This window comes from Pseudopodoces humilis, chromosome 9 (genome assembly GCF_049639895.1).
Source record: "Pseudopodoces humilis isolate 2021_Gansu_Grassland_sample_001 chromosome 9, ASM4963989v1, whole genome shotgun sequence".
Classification (NCBI taxonomy): Eukaryota; Metazoa; Chordata; class Aves; order Passeriformes; family Paridae; genus Pseudopodoces; species Pseudopodoces humilis.
Window position 1 is genome coordinate 32,831,972 of NC_142208.1, and position 26,457 is coordinate 32,858,428.

The 26,457-nt window shown below is 45.8% G+C and overlaps 1 protein-coding gene across 2 annotated transcripts; it reads right to left on the reverse strand.

The window, feature by feature from the left end:
• Positions 1–13,451: 13,451 nt before the first annotated feature.
• OAT (ornithine aminotransferase) lies at positions 13,452–25,431 on the reverse strand. Of its 2 annotated transcripts, none has more exons than XM_005528829.3 (10): positions 25,322–25,431; positions 21,949–22,175; positions 21,228–21,452; positions 21,007–21,102; positions 19,255–19,382; positions 17,845–17,967; positions 17,079–17,207; positions 16,305–16,418; positions 15,389–15,533; positions 13,452–14,494 (listed from the first exon to the last, which is right to left on the reverse strand). In XM_005528829.3, exons 2-10 carry the CDS (start codon positions 22,145–22,147, stop codon positions 14,334–14,336), a joined length of 1,320 nt encoding a protein of 439 aa, XP_005528886.1. In that variant the 5' UTR covers positions 22,148–22,175; positions 25,322–25,431; the 3' UTR covers positions 13,452–14,333. The 2 variants fall into 2 exon arrangements, with proteins under 2 accessions (XP_005528886.1, XP_014113183.1); XM_014257708.2 differs by lacking the exon at positions 25,322–25,431 and adding an exon at positions 24,216–24,292.
• Positions 25,432–26,457: the final 1,026 nt, after the last annotated feature.

Here is a 26,457-nt window from a genome sequence, read left to right on the forward strand (position 1 = left end):
AAGCCAGAGTATGCAAAAATGAGGGCCAGACTTGACCTCCAAGAGTATGACAGTTCTTCAGAGGTTTTTCATATCTGCAAAATCTCCAAATCTGGTGTGCCTTAAAAAAGTTCTTGACTCGTATTAATGAATAACAATATCTCTTATCAGCAAAGTAACCTTTGGTAGTGACCACCTCTGGGAACTGGTTTTAATTCCTATCTGCTTCTTATTTATTCAAAAGTATGTGCTATGTTTTAGCATCACCTCCGGAGTAGCCTTGTACATTTCCTGTGTGTTTCATACATACACACAAACCTGTTCCCCCGAGACAAGACACAAACCCCAAATGGCTCCAATGTCCTTCCAAGCAGTTGTAGTAAGGTTCTGTCCAAGCCTCCTTTTTTTAAGGCTGAGCCCTACATCTACCTCAGCTGCTCATCATCAAATGTCTGCTCTGGATCCTACCCCAGCTCTGTTCCATTCTCTGAATGTGCATAAGCACCTCAATGTCTTTCTCATCTTGAGGGGCCCAAAACCGACTCTGGAATTCAAGGAGCCTCAGCAGTCCGAGCACCGAGAGATGAGAGATGAGAACTGCTTGCTCCTGGCTGCTCCAGTACTGCTACAGGCCAGCTGCCATTGGCGTTCCTGGCACATGGGCACATGGCCACCTCACATTCTACTGCTGTCAGCCAGCACCCACAGATCCTATTCCACTCCTCAGCTTTCCAAATGCAATTCCCCACACTCACAGCATGGCCTGAGATAGCTGTGAGAAAGGGATGAGGGCCTGAGAGGGCAGGGGCAGACACGAGGCTAGTTATATCATGGGAGCAGAGAATGCTGATGGGACATGGAACACATCCTGGTCAGCAACACACTAAAGATATCACGCTTGGAAAAGGTACTGGTAGGACAAAGACTTGTGGGCTGAGACACTTTAATCAGGAAAACAAATCACAGCACATCACACATGTGATGAGAAGGCCACAGTGCCTCACACCAGCTGCGTGATGGGGCACCAGTGTGAGAGCAGCAGCAGCAAAAAGTTGCACTTGTGCTGCTGAGCAGACATGCTGTCAGCTGTGGGATCCCCCTGCCATCCGGGCCATCTCCTGTCACACCTGCGGGCCCTGCCAGCAGCTGCTGCCCCCAGCCTGGCCCCTGGTGTCGGGGCTCAGGAGCAGGACAGGTCTCGGCACTCTCCGCTCGGCCACGGCTCTCACAGCGCTCTGAGATCACACACGTTGATTTGGTCACAAATACAAAATTCACTCCCCCAAAAACTAAATCCCATCCCCTCCAAGCCAGCCACTACTGCCACACCATCACACAGCATGCTCCTGGGGGAGCCCACAGATGGCTGCTGGCCACGTCACAGTGGCCCCAGTGACATCACCACTCCAGCCTAGGCCATACAACCTGGCTGTGTGGCAACACAACCCCCAGAGTTGAGGAGAGGATCACAGAGAAACAGCTCGCTCCAGGCTGCTCATGAAGGCACGAGGTAAGTCCCACCCTTTTGGTGCCTCTGACGCAGCTCACACCCATCTCTCTCCACTCATGGCTAGGGCACAAGTGCCAGGAGGAGGAACACCTGCACTGCTGCCCAAGAGATGCTCCAGGCACTCACCATCAACTCGGAAAGGAACCAACACGGCACAGCCACAAAATGTCCCCGAGGAGAAAGGTGACAGCAAAAGTCTCCTTCCCCACAGCTCCCTGTCACTGCCACAGGGGGTGTCGGGGCAGGCAGACAGCTGGCAACGACGATGCCGGCACGAGCCGGCAGCTGCCCAACCAGCCTGGGCTCTGCCCACTTGCTGGGACACCCTGCCTCACCTGCCCTGCTCTTCAGCCAGCACGGCACACACCCAGCAGGGGCCTGGGGCTGATCCTGCATGGACACTTGTCCAGCCCCACACACGTGCTTATGCTTGGGGCACTTGCTCTCTCTCCCCAGCGTGCATGCTGTGCCACCGGACCCAGGCAGACACCGACATCTGTGGGCACAAAAGAATGAACTTCAAGCTCTGTGTCCACACCTACTGCCAGGTGATTTCTCTTGGGGCTCCCTCCACCTTTCTGCCCAGCAGGGCACTAAGAAGCTCCTGACCTTCTCTGCTCCGCAGATCCTCGCTACTGGGCTCTACCCAAATGACAACACCGGACGCTTTCTCGTTGGGGACACCAGGCGCATCATCAGAGAAGCAGCCAAGAAGGTGAGGGCGACCTGGCAGGAGCACGAGCTTTGCACCAGGACAGGCTTGCCACAGCTCCTCCTGCTCCCCAACACACAAGCCCCAGACCTGCTGCACACAGCAGCCTCATGAACAGGCGGCTCTGGGGGCTCTGAGCCGGCACTGCCCACATCCCGCTCCTCCACTGGAGATGCAGACCGCACACAAAGCCCAAGCCCTGACACTCACGGCCCTGCTGTGCTCTTTCCAGAGCTGTGTCATCTGTTACAAGATGGGGGCAAGCATCACCTGCTGCCACACGGGCTGTGACCGCACCTTCCACCTGCCCTGCGCCCCAGACGGCGAATGCGTCACCCAGTACTTTGGGGCCTACAGGTAAGGGCTGCCCGTCCTCGCCTCCGAGCCCCCGTCTTCATCGCCAAGCCCTTTTTATCCACACAGCACACCTAAGGGAGGAGCCCACGGGGACACTTGCCAGCAACCTGCCACACATGAGGGCAGAACCCACACAGGGCTTGCTTGGGCTCCCTCACACCTCCTCCACCCACGCTGCCATCACAGCCAAACCACTCTGCACCTCCTGCCTTCCCTCGCCCATCTCCTCCATCTCCCTCACAGGTCCTTCTGCTGGGAGCACCGCCCACAGCAGGCGCTGCAGCCACGACCAAGCCAGGACAGCACCTGCAGCATCTGCCTGGACACCGTGGAAGACAAAATTTCCTACACAACGATGGGATGTCCCGTGTGCCAAGATGCCCGCTTCCACCGGCACTGCATCCAGAGAATGGCTCTGCACGCTGGCATTGCCTTCCGATGCCCGTGTTGCCTCAACCAAGAGCCGTTCATGATCAATATGCTCATCGTGGGGATCCGGCTCTCCAAGAGGTTGGCTTTTCTCTCCTCCCAGCTCACAAGCCATCACCCACAAGCCCACTGCCAGCCTAGCCACTGCCCCCCGCCAGGCTTGGCCACCTTCTGGCCCCGTGCCTCTTGCCCTCAGCTCCACCTAGGAGCTGGAAAAGGGACCAGCACAGGAGCAGAGACTGCCGGCATGTGCCTGGCCCAGGCTCAGCTGGCCTCAGTTCTTCCCCCTCCTTCTCCTGCAGCCCCCCATCATGGCACAGTGATCCAGACATCAGACCCTCACGTCAGAGGCACGGCCGCTGCGATGCCGCAACGTGCCTTTGTCCCGGAGGCAGGGAGCACGCGGAGGCAGACGGGTGAGCCGCCAAAGTAGCAATGCAGGCATCTCAACGGGACCTGTCTCCCCACAGGCTCACAGAGGAGGAACTAAGAACAAGGGCTCTGCCATAGGCATGGCCAGCCCTTGCTCTGGGGCACTTTGTCCTCACAACCTTTGCTCCTCCAGACCCTGGCAACTCTGTCTGTGTGGCTCCTGCGCTGCCATGGGCACCCACCAGCGCTGCTCATCTTTGGCAAACAGCACCCACTCCTCCAAGTCCACTGCCTCTGCTGGCCCCGACTCCGGCAGGCACCAAAGCACTCAGTGCCATGCCACAGGTACACGGGCCAGGCTGGGGATGACAGCTGGGCCTTGGGCACGCGGCTTGGCTCCACGAGGCCTCTCGCTACCACACTGGCCTCTCCTGCTCACAGCCTGGCTGTCCTGACCACCCTCCTGCTGCCCCTCTCTTTGCAGCCTCCACTGACAATCCAGACTTTGCCAGCCCCAGCACTTCCAGACAGGCGCTCTCGGGGCTGGCTGAGGGCACGTTGGCGGCCAACACTCAACCTGCACGGCCAAAACGGCCATACAGGCCTCCATGGATCTTCCACGGATCCACCAAGGACAACCGCTCCCAGCCTGGGCCAATTCGGATGAGACACGTCTGGCGGCAACAACGGCGAGCAAAAACACCCTACAGCCGTCCGAGAAACAACAACAGCAGGGTAAACTGACAGCCCGTAGCCCTCATCACCCCTACCCATGAAAAAAACATAGATAGCTAGATAGATGGATGGATAAATAGATAGATAGATAGATAGATAGATAGATAGATAGATAGATAGATAGATAGATAATTAGATAGATAAATTAGATAAATTAGATAGAGAAGGAATAAAGTTTTTTACACTAACAGTTTTTTCAGAAACATGTTTTCCCGTCATTTTCCTCAACCATCCTCTGGGACACTGTTAGCAGAAGGGACAGGGATCTCCTTCCTCACGGTTGGCAGCACCCTCCCCTCTGCCAGCTGGCCTTTCCAGACACCCAGCACCATGGCCGTGCCCTTCAGGCCTTGCTGGCCCTGAGAAGCTGCTGTCAGTGTCCCTGCAGGCCAGCGCTCGGCTCCAGGGACACATTCACACGCCTGAGCTTGGCTGCACCCGCTGCCTCCGCCTTGCCAGCAGCCCCTGGCCAGGCTTGTACATCCTCCTCAGGGTAGCACCATTTCAAAACCCATCAATTGCACCAGCAGCAGCCACCCTTGACTGAAAAATGCCCCGGCTGGCAGTCCTGGGCCTGCTTTCCTCGGCACTCATTGCTGGTAAATCATCAATGCTGTGGCATTTTGACAGCAGGCTGCAGGAGGTCTGTGTTCCTTTGTGGAAACCCACGGCAATGCAGCTCAGCAGGTCCCACAGAGCACTCCATTCTGCACTGGGGGATTGGGGTCAGACACCGCCCTGCTCCTGCTGCCCACACTACTGCTGCTACAGGCCAGCTGCCACTGGCCTTCTTGGCCATCTAGGGACATGCTGGCTCACGGACCCTCACAATGGGAAAGCTCTGGCTGCTGTTCTCAGACCTAAGCTCTGAAAATAAGATCCACACAAAGATATGTGATGGATTAGCATTTAAGAAACAAAGAGAAACACCTAAGGAAGTTAAAGCTGCTGGAGACTGATGGAGACTGGTTCCTGGCCAATAACTGTCCATTTCTGAGAACCGACAGTAGTTTTTGACCACTGAAAAGTGAGCTCAACCTGTGAACACCACCTTAAGACTTAAGCCCAGGAATTTCTTGTTCTCTTTGGTTTCTGTCTTTTGAAGAGGTAAGAGGGCTTTGGTTCAGCCTTCTCCCCCCACCAGGCCAGACAAGGCTATGAGGGGAGCGGGGCTGGCCGGAGCTCTGCGGTTCCCAGGGAGAATGGAGACTGGAAAGTGTCAGGAACCCCTTCCTGGAGGGCTCACTGAGCCTTGGACAGCAGGCCTGCTGGGCCAGGCCAGTCCCTGGCTCAGCTGTCGTTTCTGCCACTGCCGAGTTTCACCAGAGACTGCCAAGTAAGGAGAAGGAAAGCCATTGACCTGCAGCAGGCTGAGACAGTGGCCACACTCTCCAGAACAGCCATGAAGAATCTTCCATCGCAGACAGCTCCAGCCGCCACTCCAGCAGAGATCACAGGACCATCTACAAAGCCTGGGCAGGATTTTAACTCTTTCACTACCCAGATGAGACTTGCAGATTAATCTTTTTTTTTTCCAGAGAGAGGGGGAGGAGAGATAGTGATCATCATATCATATCATATCATATCATATCATATCATACACAACATAAACTAGCAAAGACAGTGAAGAAAGGAATTAAGCTTCAGATGAAGAGAGAAATAAAGAGATGCTTTAATAAGCTGAAATATTCTTTTGCTACAACTATGGAGATGGATAATAGTGTTCTAAAAAACTCCTTTAATTCATGAAAGAGTATTTTGGGGGGAATGGAGTATATCAAAGTGTGGATCTAAACAAAAAGTGAAGGAGTTGTGATCTTATGAGATGCTGGAACAGAAAAAGAGAAGTAACAGTTGTTGAAGATTTGTGGCCCTTCAGAGGCAAAGAGAAAACTTCTGTTTCCAGAGATGCTCACAGATACAGATGAAGAAAACTTCTTCCTTTGAATAACTCATCCTTAAAATGACACCCCTGGACTCACGACCCATAACACACCTCAGAGTGGTGTGAAATGTGAGGAGAGAACTGATGACAGAGTTTTCCGGGTGGCTGGCATCAGAAAAATAGAAAGCCATGAGAAAATGGTTTTCTTGTGGAAAACTCCATAGATTGGCAGAAGAGAACTTCTTTTATCTCTACAAAGACTGATGAAAAAACTATAGCAAAATTAAGACTGTTTTAACCACCAGGCTTTTTGTCTCTGTGTTGTCATGTGAACATGGGGAATGGTTTGAGTGGTGGGGAAAAAGGGTTTCTGGAGATTTTATTCTGGTTTCTTATTCTTGTAGTTTTGTTAATAAACTTTCTTTATTCCTTTTAAGTTTTAAGCCTGTTTTGCTCGTCTTCTAATCCATTTATCTCACAGCAAGAAATGAGTAAGTTTCCTAGTGATTTTTTAGCTAATGCTTTAAAACCATGACAAGACACAACATTGGTGGTGGAAACATTTCCACATCTGGCTTGTTTAGCCTTAATAAAGAATGAACGGACACATGCTACATCTTAAGGAGAGAATAGATTACTCTGAGGCCTGGGTGATTAGAACAAGGAATCAAGGCGTGGAAGGAATGAAGTGGGAGATGATAGCCCAGATCCATTTGGCCAAAAGAATCGCATTTTTTTATGCTCCCTAGGTTTTGGAGAGAGCACTAGCCTGGAAAGAGCTCTATGACCTGCTGCCACTGCCAGCACTTTCTGTTTTTGCAAAGCTTCTTCATCACTCTCTGCAACCTCAGTGAGCTGTGCTTTCTTTTACTGAACTATTCCAGATTTTCACATTCTCATTACTTTTCTTTACATAAATATTTATCACATCTAAGGTTTCTCTGAAACTCTAAGACCACATTCTTCAAAGATCCAAACTTCAGCTCTGCCAAGACAAGGCAGACCGACCCTCAGGACTCTTTCAGGAGGTAGGTAAGGCAGGCACCAGTACATCTCTAAAAGTGCTGTATTTCACCCCAAGCCTTTTTCTCCCTCTGTTCAGTAATTTTAACTTCATTTGTGAATTGAGATCTCATATGTTCCGGGCTCACCAAGGCATGTTATGGTCGCACAGGAAGAGCTGGCCCAGCCACAACGAGACAAGAAAAGTTCTGTATGGGTAAGGAGGTCCCAGACACCACCAAGGCTGTTAGCCATTTTTGTTTTGTTTGTTTTAATTTACTTGCTATTGGTTTAGCATGTGACCACCCACCAGCCTGCTGAAGAACAGCGTGGGCAGAGGACTAGATTAAACCAAAATGTTCCTTCTCACACCCATGCTGTGTAAATTACAAAGTGGTGACTTTCAGCTCAAAAAAAAGCTACCCCCATCCATGTCTGAGCACCCGGAGCTCCCGGGCCTCCCACTCCCCATGAGCGGCCTGAATGCACAAGGGGCCCTCCCTGCCAGGGATGAAGTTCATCCAGGTTGCCTCACAACAAGCTGTACCTCACACCTGCGGACATCTATAGTGGTACCAATCCTTAGCCACGTTGTATGACCCCAGTTCATCTCCAGAGGACCACAAAAAGAAAGGCCATCCAAAATTCAATTCTTTCAACAGCTCCTTCACTGTAAAGAAGCAGTTGTGCTTGGAGAGGCCACTCTGTTGTCACCTGGTGTCTTTAGCGACACAGGTATGGTCTGCTCTGAACACAACAGCTGCACAGGAACACCCACCCCCCTCTTGGCTTTAACCTTGTTTTCATTTTTGTGCTTTTCAAGGTTAACTTCAGACCTGGGAGCTCCAAGCCAAGCTCTCCAGCTGAGACTGTGCTGCATGCAAATACCAGTCCCTTTCTCACACTGCCTTTAGCCTTGATGTGAAGGAACTGTTCCTATAGATGACAGGGAGGAATCAAGGACTGTATCAGCAAGGCCACGGCTGTGTTTGTACAGCACCACCTGGCATTTATTGCAGTCCAGACAATACAACATGCCACAATTACATGGCTCTGGTCCATGCACACACAGAGCCTCCTCTAGGAACAGTCAGCCTGGTGCAAGGACACAAGTCCAGCAGTGTTTTCATACAACAACCTCATTTTCCCTATCCTTTTTGACTTTTCCCTTCTAATATTCTGCTTTGTACAAGTTTGCTTTCCTCCACTTTCCTGCCTCCATCAGGGCAGGAATTAATGTTTCTGTTCTATTAACACATTATTCAGAAATGTTTTTGAAAGACCAAGTGATTCATATTTCATGATTTCTGATTGTTAAGGATAAAATATGAAAAACTATTAGCAATACTGGAAAACAGATGTCCTTGTCCCAACACAGGTGCACGTAGGGAAGCATTCCTGGGCATCTTCTCCCTCCATGGTCTTAAGATGATCTATGAAGGAAAATTACTTGAAAACTCCCACCGGATCCATGTGAGCCCAAGCTCCCTCAGCAAAGCCCTAACTGCCAAATACTTCACTGAGCAGGCACTGACCATCTTGCCAGCAAGAGCCAGATGGAATGTACACTGTCATTCCTCCTAGGACAGCCAATCTGAGACATGGTTTTATTCCTTACACAAAACTAGGCTCTAGCACAGCTCATCTTAGGCAGGGCAGCCTCAGTGTCTACTGGAAATACCTATGGTAGGCAGGGAACTGAGTGTTTAGAGGGTAATTACTCCCCTTTCTCATTTCACAGCTCCTCCAAATGACTGTATTAGTTTGAGGATTAGGTTTCCCATGTGTCAGACCCAGGGAAGATCTGGGAGTTCATCCAAGGTCCAGGCCTTTGTTTGGTTTGCGCATTATGCCAAGGGTCAATACTCTTGAGAGGCTTTCTCTGCAGCCTAAATCATAGCAAATTACTAGGATTTTATACAGGAATGAGTAGGAGTTGCTTTCTACCCGTATTTGTTTGGACTAGAGCCGATAACAGCCTGGGGATTTTCCAGACAGCACCATCTCTGCTCGGATTTCCCCAAGCAAGCCCAAGCAGGAGGACAGAAAGCTTCAAGGGAAACAACTGCAGAGGATTTCTGATGGTCACCTCTTATCTGCACCACAGCACATTCAGCATGCTGGGCTGCCTCAAAAATGCCATGAAAAGCACAACTTCAACTGGAAATTAACAACAAAGGAGCATTCCAACCCATGGCCTAAGCCAGCTGTTCTTCCTTGAGCCCTGAGCAACCCGACTGCAAGGGCCCCAATTACTCCCCCGTGCTTGACAGGAAAAGCGATACGGTTGGACTTTATCATCTTAGAGGTCTTTTACAACCTTAATACTGCCATGAAATCTTAATACCTTCAAGCATTTGGTGACCCTTAAGACCTCTTACAAGTGCTGCTCAACACAGAAGCTCCATCAGCTTCCCACCAGGGTACTACAAGGGATTTTTAATCCAGAAACTTTTTTCCCTTTTCTGCTTTAGTAGCTGAGGGAATGTTCAGTGAAACACCTCTTTTCACCGCACAAATACAGCAGCTCCAACTGCTTAAGCCTCACATGGAGGATGGAAACACAACAGGAAGGCCCAGGGAAAGCAATTCACAAGTTTAAAGGTCTGTTTAAAATTTTGTCTCAAATCACCTTCTCATTTGCTCTACTTCATTGATGTGAGAAAAAAAGCCTCTTTTTTTTCCCCTCTCAGCTGTCCCTTCGTCCCTACCAGTCAGAATGGCTAGGTATTCGCCACACTAGAGAGAATTCTTCAAACAATGCCTTCAAGATTAGCCACAGGACTGTACAGCAAAAGTTATGCACTGATACAGCAGCCAGAGCTGAGACTGAAGCTTGTGTCACAGCCCAAAAGCAAGCCCCCAGGAGTTCCCAAACTCCGAAAACTCTCCACCCAGCAGTAAACTCTATGTTTAAAGCTGAGCTTCTGGCTCCACCTGCTGCTAAAAGGGTGGAGAAGATGAAGAAGCATCTACAGACAAAACAAAACAAATTAAAAAGATCAAATAAATAACTAAGGCCTGCTTTTCTACTCAGCTCACCCCCCCAGTATTGTTGTTAAAAGACAAAACAGAGATTGTTTCATCATGGAAAATTCTAATAGGTTCAAGATGTGCAGCTCCTTACCCAGTCATGACCACCAGGCACTTGGGTCCTATTAAAAATTACCAAAATAGATTACTGAACTTTAGAAAATACTGTCTGATGCCACAGATTCATGGGTTTTGTAGCTGAAAAGAACCCAGGTCAAGGACAATGTCACAAGCATGATTCCTAAGACTGCCAGGAGGAAAGGGGGAAAAAGGAAACCCTGCATTGTATGTTTTCCCATCTCCCCCTGTTCACTGTGTGGTTCTTGCCTCTCAATGTTTCACATGGTCCCCTTAAAATCTTGGTTTGCCTTTACCCACAAATAGTGTAATTTCTTCTTTTTATGCCAGTATGTATACTTAACGATTTCATGCCAAAACCCAGGTGCTTTTCCCTTGCCAAAGTGCACAGGTGCCAGCACAATTGGGCATTATTTCCACAAACAAAGCTCCCAGTGAAGCCAAGGGCTGCCCTGGGTGCCCCTGGAATGCTGGTTTGGCTCTGGGGTGCTTGGATTACCTCCATGTGTTTGCACAGCACTGAAGGCAGGGTCACTAATCACTTAGAAAAGCATTTCATAGACCTGATTTAAAGAAACATCACAAGCTACTTGACAAAAAATATGTGTAAGTGATATGAGGGAGACAGATTAAACATTTACAGCCGAATTCTTAAAGCAACATTTTGCAGATACATATTTGTGCCTTTAAAAAAGTTTTATTGCTGTACAGCCCTTGCTAAAGAAAACTAAGCCCTCTGGATACGCAATACAGAGCTCCTTCAAATGCCTTTTTAAAAATAAATTTTGGTTAGAGCAGGAAAAAGTAATGCTATTTCCATACTTTCATCTCTATCTAAGGCAAACAAAAAAAATACTGGGAAGGTTCAGAAAGGGCATTCTCTGAGATTGCACTTCTCACTTTTTCACCCCCTACAAAGTTATGATGCAAAAACCAAACTCATTTCATAAAACATGTACTTTCTTTGCACATTTCAGTGTGTGTATTACACTAATTTGCAACTTATTTTCAGTTTGGCCTCCTTCAAATTAAAATTTGCTCAGCACCAGCCTTTGGCTGAGCTACCTCCACTTGAGCAATCACTGGAACAAGTACAAACCCCAGAGCACTGGATTTCTGGCACTCAGTGGGTAAGGGCACTTTGTCTACAGGGTTTTTTTGGGAATAAAAGCCCTGAAGGAATTTTCTAAGGCTAATTAAGATCCCAGACAACAAAAGCACAGACAGGTTTTACAAGCACGTCAGTTATACAAGCAGTAGCATTTGAGTTCGACAGGTTTAAACCGTGGCACTGACAACCTGCCAAATCCCAGTTTTAGGATTGCCTTAAGACACAAAAACCACTTTCTATGATACAGCAAACCCCCAAAACAAACACAACATTCCAGAGGCAGGCGAGCTTTCTGATAGCCTATCATTTTGTCACTTTGCACAGAAGAACTTTGACATTCCCTTTGGCCATCCAGCTCCACCACCTAACTCATGAACAGCTGCCAACACTGTTTTTATCGTTTCTGAAGTGGAGGTTAGCTGGTGACAGGCATAATGTCTAAGAAGAGACGTCCTGTTATCTGTCTTCACTTCTGAAATAATATATATAATTTTGTACTTGTTCTGGCACTGAACTGTAATAAACCAAATCATCAAAACCCTCTGTCTGCTCTGGTTCCAGACACACACCCTGATCCTTACTTACATAAAAGGGCCAGAGAGCTTTCAGGTTAAAACAGAAAACTCAATTATCCCATCATTAAATAAGGGCAATTTAGAATGACTTCTCTTGGGAAAGGCTACACATACTCTTATTTTCATAAGCTTGCAAAAAAAATTGATGAAGCAACTAGAAGATGAATTAAAGCTCAGAGACGCAACAATGGTGTGACAAAGTTCTCAAGTTCTGAAAAGTCTTGGCCTATTAAAACCGCAACCAGAAAGTGGGTTGAAACTGAGTTCGAATTTATCACAGCAGAGTACTTTCAGAGACTGCACATGAGTAAAGCAAGAGACAAAATTTTATACACAATTCTTGTTTATTACACGAATTTAAAAAGGAGGGAGCAGCTTCGAAGCTGTACCTCAAAACCATTTTCAACAACCAAAAAATCCTCCACAATACTGGGCATAAACTACAATACAGCACCCAAACCCTGTGACCTCAACTGGCTCTTCCCAGCATTAGCGAGGGCATGGGGGAGCAGGGAATTGCACAGCAGCAAGGGCTCTAGAAAACGGCTCCTTCTCAGGGAAAAGAAAGTGAATTTTAACCAGAAAAGGAGTAAGAACTGAAACAAGAACAACCACAAACTTTAGGCATGTATGTGGCTGCTGCAGAGAAGAAAATAATACTCTGTGGCCTGAGGGGCAGGACACACAGGACACACACGTGGCAGGGCATTTGCTGACAGCGAGGCCAGAGAAGCACTAAAGCACAGACTGGAATCTTCTGCCCTACAGCAGCTCCCGGCAATTGGGCGAACAGCGGCACAGTAGGAGCAGGGGAACACACCTCAGCATGTCTTTCATCCTTGCCTGCCTTTTAGTTCTAAAACTGAACTTTTGTGCTGTCACGGGGGTTTTGGAGGTTTGCCTTTTGCGCCTCTGAGAGCTCTCCAGCTGATGCTGTTTACTCTGTCTTCTCTCAGGTGTGTTTCTCTCCTTGCCCTTGTAAAGCCCCCTTTCAGAAACGCCCAACTTCCTCGGCAACACTTTGCTGCATTTTTTTATCTTATCCGTAATGTGCGGAAAAGCACCCTGCCCAAGGCCGGTACCCACAGAGGAGCCGGGGAAGCCCTGCCGAACACCGACCCACGGCAGCGCGGCGGACGCCGTGAGGGCTTCTGGAAGGTTCTGAAGGGGGCAGCCTCCTTTTATGCCCAACTGCCCTTTGTGCCCGCCCCGCAGTGCCCCCATTGGCCGCGGCCCTGGGCGGGCACAGAGCCCTGGGCAGGCTCCGGGCCCTCCCGGCCCTCGCAGCCCGCCCGGTCCTCCCGGCCCGCACAGCCCGCCCGGTCCTCACAGCCCGCCCGGCCCGCACAGCCCGCCGGGCACAGCCTTCCCGGCCCCCTCAGCCCACGCTCTCCCTCCGACACCTTCCCACCCCTCCGCTATCCAAGGGGCTGCTCCTCCCGACCCCGACTGCTTCCTCCACCTTATCCGCAGCCATTTCTGCCGTCCCTAAGGGTAACAATCCTACTGCCGCCTTAACGAGGCTTTTCCAAGTGAAGCTCAGCCTCACTTCACCCACATTGTTCTGTGCTACCCAAAGCATGGGAAGGAAAACGTTCTTGCACTCCAACCACCGCACTGGGTCACTGCCATGAATGAAGGTGCCTTCCAAAACCCAAAGAATTATTTACCACTTCACAGTGTGAGAATGTGACTGTATTTAACCCCTGTGCTCAGCAAGGGGAACATTGTGCACTGCGTGATTAATCAGGATTTAGTTCAGCTAAAACCGGCTAAGAGAAATTACAAATTTCCAAATTGCTGTGAGGTTTGCTCTTTTTGAAGACTCAGAGTATTTTCATTGCACATCAATGTATTTTTTTTCAATGCAAAACATGTTGTAATATGAACACCCAGATGACAGAAAGTTTTATAACAGTAAAAGCAGATCTAAATGTTCAGATCTATTTTACAAGATTGTAAAGCCAAACACTGAGACCAGGCTTGAAAACAGCATCTCTTGTCATACAATCAAAATATTGTATACACAGAACACAGCTCGATGCTTCTCGAGTTCACCAGCATAACACCCAGTTTGTCAAACCTTCAGCATTAGAATTTTTTTTCAAGCTGCACGTGAAAAACACAAATTCACCCACAATGATAAGTGCTTCCATCCTACAGACATCTTGCTGAGAGGCAAAAATTGCCAAATGCAATATTTTGGAGAATGATATAAGAGTGCAAGGCAACCTAAAATATATATATATATAAATCATACTTTAAACTTTGGCCAAGACTTACAAATGATACGTACCTCCCCATAAATATTCCAACTTAGATGATCAGTACATACAGAATTTTATTTCCAAGTACTGCAAGCCTGGAAAGTCTTCAAAATCATTCTGTATTTTCTACAGAGCCATTATAACTTAAAGATACAGCTATGTTTGAATAGTCAAGTCCTCTTAGATAAAAGGAATGAGAGATGCTTGTTTCAAGAGCAGGCCTTCATCGCACACATTTCAACACACCCCCTTGAACCAGTCAGCAGGCAGACTGCAAGAGCCATGTTTTCAGAAAGACAGGATGGTCTTGTGAATGATTTCAATGGATTCTCTGATTTCATCCTCCTTGATGATGAGTGGCGGGGCCAGGCGGATGATGTCGCCGTGCGTGGGCTTGGCCAGGAGCCCGTTATCGCGGAGCCGCAGACACACCTTCCAGGCGTCGTAGTCTGCAAAGAGAGGGAGGCAGAACATCAACAGCACATTGAGGACATGCCCAGCACAGCAGAAGAGGTGTCACACCTGCAGCACGTGGTGCTGTTTGCCAGCTGGCAGAGAGGTGATGCAGGGTGGTCACAAAGGGAGAGGTCACTCGGAGCAGCTCTCCGGAATCTGCAGTGACGCTGCTCGAGAGCTGCCCTTTGCCTCACTGCTTTGCCTCAGCACACAGAGTTCTGCTCCTTCACAGCTCAGTGCTTGTCTGGCACTCAGACTTTAAAATAAATCTTAAAAGGGGAACCATGCGAAGAGGAGGTAAGGACACGTGGACAGGACTTATAACCATAACCTTGTCTGTAACCTGGATTTCAGCACATCATCATGGAAAATGACACCACCTTCCTGCAGCACTTTATCCCTTGATCAAATACATTGATATTCAGATTTCTGATACAATTCAAGGTGTTACTCCCTAGAAACTTGTTGTCCATCATTAACTTTCTTCTTCTTTGTAACCTCCTGTATTCATTGTACTCTTCTGAAAACAATAATCCCAGCCAATGCTCCCATAATCTGACAGGAACTGGTGTTCCAGATGTGGACAGTTTTTTCCAAAGAGGAAAGGTAAAGGTATTTGTTCGGATGCAGATTCACCATCAGGTTGGAACATTATCAAATCATAAAAGAGTTCAAATACTTTCAAAAACAATTGTTTGGCTTTTCTTAGTTAAAAAACCCTATTTTTAATGGCACACAGTAACTTCAATCAATTTTCAGTGGGTACTACAGTGCTATAGCCATGTTCTGAACATAAACATCATGTCTACATGCCATCCCCTACCTACAATCTAAGTTGAAAAATACTTCCCCATGCTGTGTTTGTGCAGTTGATTTTATTTCCTCACCTTTGGTTTCCCGGATTACGATTGCATTTAAGAGGCCTTTTCCTCTTACAGCAGTTACAATATTAGATGGAGTCTTCATGAGCTCACTTCTTAGCAGATTACCCATTATTTCTGCATTTTTTGCCAGATTTTCCTCTTCAATTACCTAAAGAGAAGTCAGATCTACAATCAGCTGAAGGGCACTGCATTTTTATGTACATGGGGAAGGATGGATAATGACACTGAACCTGCTGAGACACAAAAGCTGTTGCAGCCACAGTGTCCCTTCACAGGCTGCAAGTCCCAGCAGGTTGGTATTGAGCTTTCACTCATTCACGTCTACAAGAAACAATAGTGTCTTTGAAATTTTATTCTGAATTAACTGCTCTTTGTTTGCTGTTATTTGCAAGTAAACAGTAAACCTCTAAAGGCTCTTAATCTGTCCAAGTCTGAGTACTGGGTAGTGATGAGGTTTTCTGTGTGACCTGCATCACTGGAGTCAATTAAGCAATCACAAAATAATTGAATTGCACCTTCTGGACAGGATGTTGTAGTTTCTGTTTGAGATCCATACTTGCTCTCAAGCTCACAGAGCAGCAGTTTCTGCTGATATAGTAAAATAAGCCAATTTCAAACTGTTATCATGAAATTAGTGAAGGTGTTTGACCAAATCTACATCATTGCTTTGAAACTTCCCCTAGATAAATCTTATTTTGATGTTTAAGACATTAAGATCATAAGAACACAAAGTGGGACGCATTTCCAACAAAAAAATCTAAAATTTGTTTTAAGATCTACAGATAACCACCACCAAATTTCCAATCTTATTTAAAGCTAGATTTCTACTCATAGCATGAAAAATAATATTATTTATTTAAGCTAAGATCATGAGACCCTTTTTAATTTAGATTCCAGATCTCTGTCTCCACACACAAACCTCCAGTGCTGCCATTGCCACACGGCAAGCTAATGGATTTCCTCCATATGTGGATCCATGTTCACCAGGTCTGATGGTCAGCATAACTTCATCATCACACAGCACTGCTGAGACCTAAAATGGGAAGGGCAGAAAATTCACATATTTGGAACAGGAAGCTTTAATATCTCTGAAGCAAACTTTCCTCTCAGAGCTCAGGAAATTTTCAGCCTATGGTGATAAATTACATTTACATTCCCAGCACTGTGTACAGAATAGCAGAGCTGACAATCCCATAATTAATCCCTTAAATACACTTAGCTAGAGTGGTAACACAACTTTCAATCACAGCTGAGGGGAATTTCTCCAAACTGAATATTATTTCAAGAGTTTAAGCTTCAATATTTGGTTTAACTCAGAAATCCTGTTAGTTGGCCAAAATAGTTCAAGGCATTGTAATTTCCAGCCTAATCAGCAGGAATTAAAGTCAATCCAAGAGGATAAAATCAGCCATGCAGGCATGCCAGACAAATGAAATAATATCAGTTGTTCAGCTATAAAGGTAGTATTAGGTATTTCATTATTTTATTATGTTGCTCTCAAGTTGGACTGTCTGGTCATAAATCATAGTTAGTCTTGCAAACAATAATTTCCAAGTACAACAAACATCAGATTTATTGCTCTTCCAACTGGCTTTTCAGTGTTGATGACTAAGGAAAAAAACCCAACATTATTCAACAAATGTTTGAGTACTTTGACATTACTTTAAAACATTGGTATTTCTGTGGTACTCACAGGGTATAAGCCACCAGAAAGGGCCTTTCCAAGAAGAATTATATCAGGTCTCACATTTTCATGGTCAACAGCCAGCATTTTCCCTGTTCTGGCTAAACCAGTCTGTATTTCATCAGCAATAAACAGAACCTTTAAAGAGAAAAAAGATCAGAACAGGGAATTACTTTCATTCCTAACCCAATTCCAACAACACAATTTTCTTTTGAGGTATCACAGCAATAATGGAGACATCTTTATTAATAATACGTCAATGTCTTCCTTTGAAGATACGGAAAGAATTATGAGTAGCACTTACAAATTAGGAATCTGAATTCTATTGGAACAGAGACCACTGATATTTAAATCAGAGATCCCTGATAACCATTTTCCTCAGTGTTTCATTCTGTGACCCATTATTGTTACTAGTTCTTGGTAGGAGTTATGCACATCAGCAACAAAGGTCCTGGATAGCCATGGTAACTGGAAACTTACAATACAGAAAAGAAATTGGAAGTTAAATTAATTTTAAGTAAATCCAGTTGAAGAATAGTAATTAGAAACTTAAATCAGTGACAATAGTAAGAAACAGTGAAAAATGTGCACTGCTAAGAAGTGCTTTTTAGTCATGCATTACCAGGAAACACAAGAGGTATCCCTGCATTATTCCACTGAAAGAAAAGGGAATTACTAAATAGTATATAAAGTTCTAGGCCTTGCATAGAAGGCTGACCTTACAAGTTACACCAGTAAACACAGTGTGTATGTTGAATGTTAAGTGAATTCTCACATTGTGTTTTGTGCAGAGGTCCCTCACTCCTGTGAGATAGCCTTTGTCAGGAACAATCACACCTGCTTCCCCTTGAATCGGTTCCACCATGAAAGCTGCCACGTTGGGGTCTTGCAGGGCCCGCTGCAATGTTGGGCACAGGGAGAGGAGAGACAAAAAGAGAAAGCTTTTACTCAGGTCAAATACAGAAAATACACATAGCAGAACCTGATCCTAGCACCTAGCTGGTGTTCTTCATCAAAGGGTAAGAGCAGCATTCCTGTCAGGCAGCTGTCTCTGAGTGCCACTGCAGTTCCAATGCTTTGTCAGTGTTGGCAAGGTAAAATCAGCTGCTGTGCTTGCTTGGGAAGGTACAAACCTTGCAAACTGCAAACCCAGACAAGCAGTTTATCAGATCAGTTCAGAAATCACCTCAGAAATATCCTGAGTTTCATATTAGTTCATACACTACAAACAATTGCTCAACTCTTCCCTTAAACAGAAAAAGCACGGAGCCCCTCCAGAACAATTTTACCTTAAAGCAAAGTCCACAGGTACATTCCTGCACTATCAAGTTCAAAAAGGTTTAGAAATCCATGAGGCACAGCAGATCTAGTGATTCCCAGCAGGAATTTACTACAGCTTTTCTCAGCATTGCCCCACATGAATTCAGCTCTAATGAAGGCATTAATACTTGCAGGCCTTTCACCATGGGCAGCCTGATGAAGATTCAAACCTGAACAAGCTTTTCCACACTGCAGCTATAACCCACTGAGAGACCTTTGTGTCCCCTAACCCAGCTCCAAGGAGAAAAGCAGCTCTGTCCTATAATCCCTCAATCTCCAAAGCCCAATCACTTGCAGGCCCAACAGGTACAGAGATTTTTACTCACAGAAATGGTACCCAGTCAAGGTCAGCCCTCCCCAACAGGTTGACAGGATTAATCTCAGATAAAACAGGGAAATACTGGGAATCACTAGCATTTCAGGAGCTTGTAAAAGTGAAACAGCAGCCTGGCATGGTTTTAAGGATGCTGTGAAGTTGAAAATAAATATTTGCAACTGCAGTGAATTCTAGTCTTAGAATCACAGGATGGTTGGGGTGGGAAGGGACCTTAAAGCTCATCCCATCCCACTTCTTGCCATGGGCAGCGACATTTCCACTAGACCAGGTGGCTGGGAAATTAAACAGATCATGTAGTTTACCTTTCATATCCTAAAGCAAAACTGAAAATCAAAACCAAAGCAGAATTTAGCAACATTTTCTATACGTAATTATAACAAACACATTCCTTATCTACATCTACTTACAGATATCTTAATGTCAAAGCACATGTTTCAAACTATAAACTTCTGATTTTCCTTGCTATTTACCAAAGAGCAAAATATTGTAAAATTATTTCATACAAGAGAACAAGAAATTGTCAAATACCTCAAGAGCTGGTAGATCATTGTATGGGATCACTTCAAATCCTGGCATGAAGGGTCCGAAGCCATCATAGCTGGATGGGTCAGTAGAACTGGAGATGGCTGACATTGTCCTGCCCCAGAAGTTGCCAGCTGGAAAAAAAAGGGGGAGAAATTGTTACAAAACTGACCACAAGCCAGAAAATTATAAAGGACATCACACTTTCCATTTGGTGATGTATTTTAAGGGTTATCTAACAAGATATTAGCATCCTCCTAATTGTCAGCATTTTGTATTGATGCTATAAATACAGTCTGTTGCTGTATCAAAAGCACATATCAAAAACCAAAAGGAAATTATACTCTAAGATCGGACAAGTGTACCAAATAATTTCCTTAAGTCTCGTTAATAGTCTGGAAAATTGAAAATAACTCAAATAACATCTTTTTATTGATAATGTTCAGCTTTAATGCAATTATTGCCAATAAAATGTAGGGGGAAAAGAAACACCATTAATAATTTAAGTCCTAAAAATAAAGCTGTCGATAAGCCCAAATCAGAAAATATAATTCTGTGCATTTCAAAGTTCCAGAAGAACCTCTTTACATATCTAAAAAGATTGTGATTTGCACTGTTTTGTTTAGAAACATCAGTTAAAATGTCCAGGAGCCAACATGCCCATTACCAAAACAACCATATCCTCATTTTAATATTCAGTTAAAACAAGAGACTCACTAATCAATAATAAGGTGCTAATAAGACTAAGGGTTCAATGCTTTCACAGCTCACAATCCAGCAGAGTCCGTGTAAAGCTCTTTAAAATGATGTCCAAGGTCATTTCTTAGTTATGCAAAAGAGTTTTTTTTCTGCCAAAATGGGGAGCATATCCCCTTTATCAAAATGAGAAAAAACTTACTAAAAGTTGTCTGAAAAGCAAAATTAAATGTATAGAGAAGAGAAAAAAGGAGAAATATGTGTTGAAAGAATTCCCAGAAGAAATGAAAAAAACAAACAAACAAAAAAAATCTCTATTAATTTCCAGAAATCATAAAGCAAAATTCAAGTATGCACCGCAATTCATAAATGCTGCCTAATGACATTTATAGCTACTATATATACCAAAAGTTAAAAATAGTATTTGCAGCTACAAAAAAAAAGGTCAGTATTTAAATAGTAAACTTTATTCTGGAATGTTTTCTAAAATACAGAACCATTAAACAAAACTAGTATTGACAAAATTGCTTTATCTGTAACCAAAGAATACTAAATATAATAAATTTTTTAATTTTATTTTTTTAAATTTTTTTTTGTTTAAAAAAAAAGAGAAGTCTCTTCAGGGCCTGGTAACTTCTCCTTGAAGTTACAGAGCCAAGCAGGGCAGGCAGGTAAAGGAAAGAAATATCCCAGCAGAGAATAAAAGTTCATTATTTACTTTAGCAATGTTGCTTTTATTTTTATTATATGATCAGTGCTCCAGTATGACTTTATTGGGTTAATGCCAATTTCCGGAAAGCCTGGAGAATGCAGGACAAAAGCCATGGTAGGTGAAGCCAAGAGGGCAGCTTAGCTCTACTGTGTAATCTATGAGAAAAGTGACACCAGTTTGAGGAGTTAATCCACGAAAGAGTTATGCAGGAACAAGTCAGGAATAAAAAGCACTGCATTTTAAGTGATTAAAAGAGCATGGATGTTCTTCCCCTGTGACTTCAGGCTGCCTCCCAGTAACCCAGTGTCCAGATCCTCAAGTCCTCAACTCATAACATGCACTTTACATACCTGCAAAAATGATTTTAGCTTTGTATTTTGGAATTCCTTTCACAGTGTAGGCCCATTTCCGAGCCAGTTTACAGGCAGTTTCTCCAGCTTCCACTCCTAAAACATAAAACAGCACCATTATCAGTCTTACACATGAAACAGGCCATCAGTGCAGCAGAAAATGTTACACAACCTTCGAATCTCAGGGACAAGAACAAAATGGAAACACAGTATTTCTTTACCTGTGTTCATTGGAAGAACTTTGTTATAATTGAACATTTTGGTGACAAGCTCCTCATATTCCCCAAGGACATCATTATAGAATGCCCTGGATGTCAGGGTCAGTTTTTCAGACTGGGCTTTCAGAGCATCCACGATCTTAGGGTGACAGTGGCCTTGGTTGACAGCGCTGTAAGCACTCAGAAAGTCAAAATATTTTCTACCTTCAACATCCCACACATAAACACCTGGGAAAACAAGCCTATGATCAGTACACAAAATAAAAGAAGACACAAGACAAAAAAAGAATCCTCAAACATAATTAAAGGCCAGAGAAAATTTAAATTAAGTGATAATATATGAACAGCCCACAAGGACTTAGAGAGGGTTCCAGTGCACCCTTTCATGTTCACACTAATGTTAAACCTCTCCACACAAGGTAACAGAAAAAATGAAGAAATTAAGTTGCTTGAAAATTTTTCTGCCAACTTATTCTGGAAATCATCAATACTTTAAATCATTTTAGAGGCACCACAATTTTTTCAGGTGCCCTTATGCATAATGATCCACCTCTCTAATCCACCATTAGCTGACTTTATTTCATCAGTTATCTCAATCCCACCCAAATAAAAAACAACCCAATAAAGACTGAGAAATCAATCAGATCAAAATCATTCTACCATGATCTTATTCACCCTACACAGACACACCCCACAACCTCCAGGAAAAAGCTAAATAAAATACCTTTTCCTCTTTCCAGAGCAACAGGCAGAGGGTGATAGTTGTGGGCACCGTATTTTGCCTCACGTTCAAAGATTAAATCAGATGAGAGAGGCCCCTGAATGTTTTTTTTAGGAGCAACTGAGGTAGCAGAGCTCAGTGAGGAATGAAGGCCTCGGCAGAGAACAGCAAGGTTCTGGGAGCGGGTTAGCTTGGAAAGCATGATGGACTTCAGGAGTTCTGATACAGATCTGGAGGGAAAAAAATAAAGCAAGTTAATAATTAGCACTAAGAACACTTCAGAAGAAATGTCTGACATGATTGAAGTGAGTTTACTGCCAAGATTACAGGTTCCTCAACTATTTTGCAATTCAGCCAAGAAAGCTTATATGAAGTATAAATTAATGTGGGATTAACATCAAACAAGTGATTTTTTTTCTACTCCCTACACTTACAGAAACAGAAAGAAAACTAAACTGTGTGACTCAGCAAGTCTGTGAACTACTTACATCATTCTTCCTGTAAGTGTTCCTTTTTCACTGCACCTTAAATTCTGATTCACTAAAAGAAAACTACAGTATTTTTAACTACAGTTAAAGTTAAGCTCATCAAATTTCTTGTTCTATTGAAATGCCCATTTTCTACCTGATTGTCATCAGACAAATCATGTTACAAACTTCCATGATATTGGCTATCCCTGGAAGTGTCCAAGACCAGGTTGGATGGGGCTTGGAGCAATCTGGGATAGTGGAAGGTGTCCCTGCTCATGGCAGGCAGTGCCACTGGATAAGCTTTAAAGTCCCTTCCAACCCAAACCATTCTGTGATTCTGTGATCAAAAAATAGATGGAAAGTAAGAATTTGTCAGATATTAATGATCATTAGAGCACTCTATTTTCCCAGCAATTTCCCCTGAATACAAAATCTTGTATTGTCACCATCTAGGGATAACCTGAGGGTAGGATTTCGTGAGGCAAATGCACTTTGATTTGTTCTCCATGCCTGCACCTCAGTGGATATAAAGATACTTCCCAGAGAAGAGGGAGTGAGTTGGCACTTGAAAAGCTGTTTCAGGAAGCTCTTCCCACAGCAGGGAACAGCAGAGAGCCAAGAGTTCCCAAAGCTCAGGTTTCTGGTCTCACAGAACATCACACTTGCAAAACTGGCAAAAGGTTTAATCCCCAGAGGAGGATCACAGATCACAACAAGTGCTCTGCTTATCAAATGCAGCCTCCCTGTAACACACTCCCCAGCAAAGTGAAGAGCTGAGTAGCCTGGACACTGCTGCACCACCTAACAGAAGCAGTCTGCAAAACCTACCAAAAATACATTTATTAAATACCAACAGGAGGATGCAAGGATGGCTTACACAAGGGTGCTGTTATTTCAGGCTGTTTGCAGAAGACAGAAATATTAAGTCATGGATTTATCCCTAATTTATTTTGGAAAAAATCCACACCCTGAATGTGTTGCCTTGAACAGAGAGGCATTTCTTTCAGCAAACTCCTCAGGTATTACTTTGCTGCTCCTCTCTTCTAACCAAAGCCAAGACTTTCTTCTCCATCTACCAAAATCTAAGTGTTTAGGAAGAGTCAGTATTCTCCATTCCAGCAAGAGATGAATACTGCACAACTCTGGGCATGTTTCCAGCTGTTAAAGATTAGCCCTTTGTGTTAATACTTTTCAAGATTGTTACACAAGGATTTTGCAAACAAAAAAGACAAATACTTCTCTGTCCAAGAAAAAAAATTGATGACTCAAAATTTCAACCTGCTCAACCCCTAAAATGTAATTGGCCTGTGACATCCTGGCCCCTGGCACACCTCCATGGCAGAGCAGTAATTCTATCACAAGTTTCTATATTTTGGAGATTTTCCAGACATTCCTGAATTGAAAGGTACAAAGAAGTTAAATGCTTATCTGCTTTATATCAGAGGTACCTCCCTGCAAGAAGGATCACAGATCCCCAGTTTGAGGTTGTTGTTTTACTTCTTGCATATTGGAAAATATTCATCAGATTTTTTTTAAAAGGGCTTTTTCCTCCATAAAAGGAATTGCCCTGAAAACTGTGCTAAGTGAGGCCACATCACTTTAGCCAAGGTGTGGAAGATTACATGGAGAAAAGTTGAATAAAACTGAGAATTACAGATGAATCTGGAGTTAAAAGGAAGGGGAAAATTTGGGGTTGATGATCAGCAAAACAAGATGAACAGAAATATCAGGAAAGAGGAGGAATAATAAATAAGGAAAAAAACCCAAGCAAACAAAATGAAATAAAATCAAGCTCATTACCAACTGTGAGAAATATGATCGTGCACTGTAGCAGGCAGTACAGGAATCAGAAGCCAAGGAATTGCACCAACTGGAAGAGGTCTTGCATCAGAACAGAAAAACCACTCAAAACACAGCTGTAAAACACTTGAACAGCTTTGCTCAGCTGTTGAGCAAGATTATCCAGACAGCAGCCTGCAGACTGCACAGGTAAATTGAATGGCTGTATGTACCTGACACTGAAAAACACCCCAAGGTAAATAGGGGATATTGTCAAGTGCATGAAAACACTCAGGTTCATGTTGATGGAGCAGAGAGGAATCAGTGCCACACTGCAGCCTCCACCAGCTGAATCAAAGGGGTGAAGGCTCAAGGGGACAAACGGGGGGGTATCAGTGTGGACATGCCAAGCTACCTGTGCAGACCAGCAGGAACAGCTCAGGACCTAGGCTGGCAGACAAGAATTGCAGGATCACAGAATCACCGAGGCTGGAAAAGACCTCTGAGATCACCGAGTCCAGCCTGTGCCCAATGCCCACCTTGTCCCCAGCCCAGAGCCCCGAGTGCCACATCCCAGCCTTCCCTGGACACCTCCAGGGACAGGGAGCCCAAACCTCCCTGGGCAGCTCCTTCCAATGTCTAATCACCCTTTCTGTGAAGAATTTCCTCCTGGTATTTCCTCTTCTGGCACAGCTTGAGCCTGTTTCCTCTCGTCCTGTCACTTGTTACCTGGGAGAAGAGCCCGATCCCTGCCCGGCTACAGTCCCCTTTCAGGGAGTTGTAGAAAGGGACAAGGTCCCCTCTAAGCCTTCTTTTCTCCAGCAAAACAAACAAACAAACAAAAAAAATTAGGAAAAGCAATAAACCCAGCGGTGAAATGCCAGATCCAGCTCGCCATCTCCCCGCCAAGGCCACGGTCAAAGACACTGCAGAGGCAAGGATGTGGCATCGCCTGGCGGGGCTGACACAGGCACAGAGGAAGGGACGGGCTGTCACCTCCCCCGCTCCCCGCACAGCGACAGCGCTCCCGGGGCCTTGCCGACGGGGCCGGCTGCGGCGGGACAGAACTGGGGCACGGTGGCCCGGAGAGGGGCAGGAATGGCCCCCGAGAGCCGGACGGGCCGTACCTGGTGCTGCTGGAGGTGCAGAGCGACCGCAGGTGCCGGAGGTGCTGCCGGTGCCGGAGCCCGCGGATGAGAGGCGGATGCGGCCGCGGGCCACCGTAACAGCTCCTCGCCCCGCCCCCTCCCGGCTGACGTCACCAAAATTACGCCTGACGATTGGCTGTCGGAGCTGATTGGCAGCCACCGCCCCCGTTCTCCGGCACTTCCCCTTGGCGAAGGGGCTCCCCATAGGTGGACGCCCTCGAACCGGGGCCCCGCCCACCGCGGCCCTCAGGGGCGGTACCCGCGGGCCCCCCTCGCCGCATCCCCCCGGCCCTCGGAGAGGCTCGTCCCATCCCCCTTACATCACCGCCTTCCCCCATCCCTCACACCGGCATCCCCGTCCCTCAGACTGCGGGCTCGTCTCCCGTCTGCCGAATTAGCCTTGGGAGCAATCTTTGTAACCACAGAACCCCACACACAGCCTGGCGGGAGGAACCCCTCCGCCCCAGCGCCTCCCGCCGCTGTCACCGCTCATCCGCACTTGGGCCCTCGAGGAAGTCACTGTAGAAAAGGGCGAGCACTGACAAAAAAATGAGAGGAATTGGGAAAACATTCCTGGGAATGGGAAGTGTGTGGGATGGTGGTGGTAACTCCGCTGGCGACTGCAGGATCCCCAGGGATGTATAAGTGCTCTGTGTGTGCTCAGCCCTGACCTTTCTCTTCCCAAAAGATGTGCATGAGCTTTCTTCCGATCTTTTAACATATGGCTAAAATAAAATAATTCGAAATAACCAGGAATTCACTGAGGTTGCTAAGGGGAGTTCCTGCGCCAGGTGTTTTTGCCCACACGCACCAGTCTCCTCCCCAGTGTGTCACGGTCCATTCCACGTACCCAAGCCCTGCCCTTCTCCACATGGAAGGGCATTGATGGAACCTCGAACTTCAGGCTCTGCTGCCTTGGGAGAGAGGGAGGGAATGGGGGGGAGTGAGCTCCAGGAGGGCCCGGTGTGCTCGGAGCAGGAGCTTGGAGCTGGGACCAGCAGGTGAGCAGGAACAGGTTGGAACGAGCCAGCACAACCCCGACCTTTCCCTGGGTTAAATTACACCTGGAGAACATTTTGTAACCACAAGATCTGGACGTTTAAGGGGAGCTGTGA

Coding starts and splice junctions, on each gene's coding strand:
- OAT (XM_005528829.3), bottom strand. CDS start 22,147: ATGCTTTCCAAGCTAACCCGCTCCCAGAACCTTGCTGTTCTCTGCCGA. Junction 21,453..21,948: donor TGCTCTGGAAAGAGGAAAAG/GTATTTTATTTA, acceptor TTGTTTTCCCAG/GTGTTTATGTGTGGGATGTT. Junction 15,534..16,304: donor TGGCAATGGCAGCACTGGAG/GTTTGTGTGTGG, acceptor ACTTCTCTTTAG/GTAATTGAAGAGGAAAATCT.